Here is a 5,589-nt window from a genome sequence, read left to right on the forward strand (position 1 = left end):
TCAATCAACTAACTCCCCATAAGATACAAATGCAACATGGGACCATCACACAACACAATCTTCACGCGAGCATCCGCCCCCCTCACATCTCCCTTAAACTTCTAGACCCGACTTCCTAAGTCACAAAATCGACACGTGTTTACGACCTACCGATCGTAAACACAAGCCTTACACATTTTGTTTGGTACCGACGCCGTGCATTCGACCGACCCATTGGACCAACTCAACATTAATCAACATGTTTTTCAACAACATATTTTCAACTCATTTTCAAAACAAAATCCTTTTTAAGGCACCTTTTTAAACTTCTTTGATCGCGATTAGTCACAACGAGAAAACCGTCTCTAAAGTCGTCTACTTCGCAAACATCAATACACGTAAGTTTGAGGGTGTAAATATCTCATTTAGTTCATGTCTTTACTGTTTTTATGAGTTTATATGCATGAACAATGCATAACACGATTCAAATATAGGTTAGACGAGCAAAAACCGAGTTTTGGCCTGAGACAGAAGCTCCTTCCTATGCAGGGACGCTCGCGCCTCTTGTGGGTTCTCGGGTCAGACTCAAACGTGTTTGTTCTCGTCTTTCCTCTTTATTTCATTTCTTATTTGTAATCGGTTTTTACCATTTCAAATGTTCCAAATCATTTTTATGACAAACTTTTTTACCATAAATCATAATCACCCTTGGTTCCATATACCATGACGGTTTAATCCGTGACTCGGTGATATTAATTTGTTAATTACATTTTAAAGGAAATCCTTTTCTTTTATTTACCATTTTGATTCATTTTTATGATAAACATATTTTGACCATTACAAAAATCATCCTTGGTTCCTTATACCATGACGGTTTATTCCGTGACTCGATGATATTATTGGTTAATTACATTGTAATGGGTATTTTAACACCCTTTTCTTTATTTTCCATTTTTCTCATTTATTTACATTTGCAAACATATTAGTCATAATTCATAAGCATCCTTGGTTCTTTATACCATGTCGGTTTAATCCGAGTACGATGACAAACTTGACTAATTACAAAGAAATGAACTTAAAATAATTAGTTCAAATCAAATATTTTACATTTTTATTTGTAAACTATACCAAGAAAAGTGACTGTGAATGCTTGGTAGAAAAAATCTGTAGCAGAATACATAATTATGGGGTAAAAAAGTTCTCCTATGCTGGGAGATTGGTGTTGGTAAAGTCAGTGTTGTCAACACTGCATTCATATTGGGCATCAATGTTTGTGCTCCCAAAAGGAATCGTCAGTATAATAGAGGCTACATGCAGAAATTTCCTTTGGGACAACAGCTCTGACTACAGGAAGGTTCCACTGATAGCTTGGGAAAAAGTATGCAGCACTAAAGAAGAGGGAGGTTTAGGGATCAAGGATCTGGAGACTATGAATAAGGCATTGATAGGCAGACTGGTTCACTGGATAATGGAAGAGAGGGACTCTATTTGGGTGAAGTGGGTTCATCAGAACTACTTAAAAGGAAAAGAGTGGCTGGAATACACACCTTCTGGTAACTCAAGTTGGGTTTGGAGAAGGATATGCAAAGTCAAGGATGAGATGAGAACTGGGTATGCTGATGGTACTTGGACGGCTCAGACAAAGTATTCTCCTGCTGCGGGTTATGAATGGCTCAAGGATAAAAAACCTGCTGTCAGCTGGTCTAAATGGATATGGAATGAGTATGTAGTGCCTAAACATCAATTTGTTGGGTGGTTATATGCACATAGAGCTATGAGGACGAAGGATAAATTGATAACATATGGCTTGGATATTGAAGGCAGCTGCTTCCTGTGTAACCAGACTGCTGAAAGTCTAGACCACTTATGGTGTGACTGTTTATACAGTAGAAAGGTGGTGCAGGAGCTGAATCAGAGGTTGAAAATTTCGCTCCCTGTCAATGATGTGTTTGGCTAGTGCACACAGGTGACAGGCACTGCTATGCAGAAGGGGGTGCAGCTTGCCCTGCTATGGGGGATGGTGTATCAAATATGGCAGCAACGAAACAAGAGTAGGATGGAAGGGATGTTGATGAGACCTGAAAGAATTGTCAGTCAAATTATTGGGGAGATTAGAGCAAGAATTCGTGGAAGAGACTTCAGAATGATCACAAAAACGGACTTAGATTGGTTACAAAGCAAGGAACTTTATGTACTAGAACCTTAATGATGCTGGAGAAACTCATGTACCATACTTTTTGATTTATAATAGATATACTCACACTTTACCAAAGACAACGAATATTACTAACATAATAGTAATTATTCCGAGTCATGCAAACAATACTTGCAAATCCTTAATCACAAAAAACGGTTTTAAACAATCTTTTCAACAACCAGGAAATGCCCCCTTAGGTCGGCTTATGGCTCGCGCCCCAAGAAGCCGCCTGGTTTCATATTTTAAAAACTTGGACAGAGCCCCTTCTTTCGCCAATAGGCTCGCGCCCCAATGGGGCTGCCTGGCACTGTTCTGTTTCGTTTTAGCATTTATCTAGGATGATCCCGATTACGGTTAATCCAAATACATGATGGATCAGATTGACAAGTTTATGTTTTTACACTTTATCATTTAAACACACTTTTTCAAATAAATGGATCGTGTTAAGCTCCATAACCCGAATTTGGTAAATGGATGTTTAATTTCCGTTTTCACATGCAAATCAATCTAAGTCCAACTTTGACACCAATTTCTTGGTACATGCATAAACAACTGACTTAGGAAATATTCACATGTTAGGTTAAGACTTTTGGATGTGCATTCATGCATTTACACCGTTTTATCAACTTTCGCACTTAAACAACCACGATCGATCAGTAGAGGCCGCTAACGCGGGCGGGATTGGGTGTCCGATTAAAGGGCTTCCAAATATGTGCCCTCACCCCTTACTCAGATCCTTTGGATAGTGGATGGCCTTATCCAGGGCGTACGAGAGTCATTTTAGGCATAGAATGCTATAAGGGGGACGGGTCCTTTTCTTTTGTACCTATGTCAAACACTGCTTTGTGCTTCGTTTGACCGAGGTATAAAGTCAATTTCGAATGGGTTCCAGGCATCCCATGATTGCTTGGTGGCGACTCCGAACATCTCTGCATCGTTTCAAGACCTTTGCCGAGACGAAACCGTCCAATCTAAAGCGATCCGGTTGAAAGCATTTTTACGTCACCGAGCTTGGCTTTCTAGACCGCTGCATGTCCACAGAATGACTTGGCGTGCAGGTGGCCCGTGACCGCAGATCGGTAGGTGGCCTATATCCACAGACCGGCCTGTGGCCATGTCCACAGAAACTGGGGAAAAGCCATCGGAAAAGAAGTTGGATAAGGTTTAACAAATCATAAAGGAAGCGGAGGAGGAGGAGGAGGAGGAGGAGGAGGAGGAGGAGGAGGAAAAGAGGTAATAATATTTATGTCTTATATACAGTGTGTTATATGATTTGGTAAATCAGTACGTGTTATATGGACAAGTGTTAATGTACAGAAGGAAACCGAGGATGACATGACATGGAAGAAGAAAATGGGAGCCGAGGATCGATATCAGGCAGTTGAAGAGGCAGAGGATGCCAGGAAGGCCGTGACACAGGATGAAGTGTTGGTAGTTGATGATCAGATGTTCTTCTCAACACCGAAAAAGGTAATAGCTGCTAGTTTATAATTATTCATATCATACACATTTTTTACTTATGAAATTTATTAAAGGTAGTGAATATATGTGTACTAATTGATTAAAGCTGACGTGAAGGGCAATTGCAAGGTGGCTTATCGTCTGTCCTAGTTACAGGGAAAATAGAAATTTGCTGTTGCTAGGGGATACGTGTTCAATTACGACCGGCTTTAGCAAGTTAAGGTTCATGGTATACCCCTTCGTCACGATTGCAGGAAAGTGGAAGTGTCTGAATTATATAAAGACGAGTATGGGGAAGTAAAAGTACCATTTCCTAATGAGGAGGTCACTTATTTTGAAAGAAGCCCTAAGCTCTTATGTGGAATGGCCTGACAACCTCATCGATGTTGTCATCCCCGAGGTACCTATATGCAGACGTTAATTATTACTTGTTCTTTAAATAGATTAGGGTACGAATATTAACATATCGTAAGTACTTTAATCTTTACATTTGCGAAACTTAAGCAACGCCATGATGGCAAAATAAAGCAATTACTACTACATTAACGAAAGTTGTTGCGCTCAAGCCTTATGATTCTTATTATGAATCATGTGAATATAAGAAAAAGATGAAAATCGCCCATTTGAAGGCTTTGCACAACCTGGTCAGAAAGAGGTCACCTACAGGGGATGTAGTCATGATTAACATTGAAAAAGAAGTTATGGGCGCAATCGATATAGCCATACCGGACCCGAAGCAAATGACGAATTTGTCGACCTTGACAATTTAGATGTTGTTCACATTTTGATTTGGATGAAGTAAGTTTTATTAATAAAACTATTTAGTCATTTCCATTTACGAATAATGATGTTTGTTTAAATTATCAATTACAATAACAATCTTCATTCCATGTGGCGTAATAGGTACCTCAATAATCCGTTCGCTGAGTGGAAGGTCCCAATTCACACCTACGGATTCTTGAGTTCTAAGGCGTTCTCTGTGCACATAATTTCATACGAAGAACAAATCAATAGTATCGCTCGTCGGTTGATGTCGTCCAAAAAAACTATGGCTTGCCCCCTACAATGAGAATATGTATGTATAGTATGTGATTATTCTAATGAATCACGGTTCTATAAATTTATTATTAACATGCTTAAATGCGTGTAAATGAACTAACAGTTTAATCTCCCAAATTGAATAGGAAGCATTGGTTGCTACGGCAATCCAAATAGAAACAAAAACAATTGTAATCGGATTGACTCTCGCGAAGGCAAACCCTCCGACGCTTGTGTAAGGATGATAACTGAGTAAGTTGTCATTTGTTATTGTATGACTTGAGCCATATATATATGCAAATAATAATGGCATGTGTGTATATTTATGAATTAGTGTTTTTGAAGCAAAAAAATGATTATGTCCACTTGGGAAATATGAAAGCAACACTGATCCAAATTTTATCACGCTAATAGTAAGTGTATTCTTAATAATTACTCGTATCATTTAATTAATGTTTATGCGAGAGGTTGATTATCTAATTCAACTGATTTGTGTGTGATTTATATAATACTCTCCTAAAGCACCAGACGACAAACAATGCGCCTTTTACGTTTGTCAGTCCATGTGGAAGGTTATAAACGGAAACTTTCTACCATTCCGATACGGGTTAGTGTGATTTAAAAACTATTTCAGACGTAAATTGAGTTCAATTCTGTATACTTCCATGTATTATATCTATTTTGATTATGTATATATTTTGAATTGTAGCTTTCACTAATACTCAACAAAGTCCTAGAATATTCGCCAGAGGACATCAATCAAATGATAAATATGTGAGCCAATTATGTTGTTTCATTACTGGAGTCTCAATAGTTTGCTCATGCTTTATGTACGTGTATGTGCGTGTGTGTGTGTGTGTGTGTGTGTGTGTGTGTGTGTTTGTGTGTGTGTGTGTGTGTGTGTGTGTGTGTGT

General features: G+C 38.7%; 1 protein-coding gene across 1 annotated transcript; it reads left to right on the plus strand.

The window, feature by feature from the left end:
• The first annotated feature begins 1,246 nt into the window (after positions 1-1,246).
• Positions 1,247-1,936, plus strand: LOC141595109 (uncharacterized). Its single transcript, XM_074415083.1, has one exon. It carries the CDS (start codon positions 1,247-1,249, stop codon positions 1,934-1,936), a length of 690 nt encoding a protein of 229 aa, XP_074271184.1.
• Positions 1,937-5,589: the final 3,653 nt, after the last annotated feature.

Source organism: Silene latifolia, chromosome 8 (genome assembly GCF_048544455.1).
Source record: "Silene latifolia isolate original U9 population chromosome 8, ASM4854445v1, whole genome shotgun sequence".
Taxonomy (NCBI): domain Eukaryota; kingdom Viridiplantae; phylum Streptophyta; class Magnoliopsida; order Caryophyllales; family Caryophyllaceae; genus Silene; species Silene latifolia.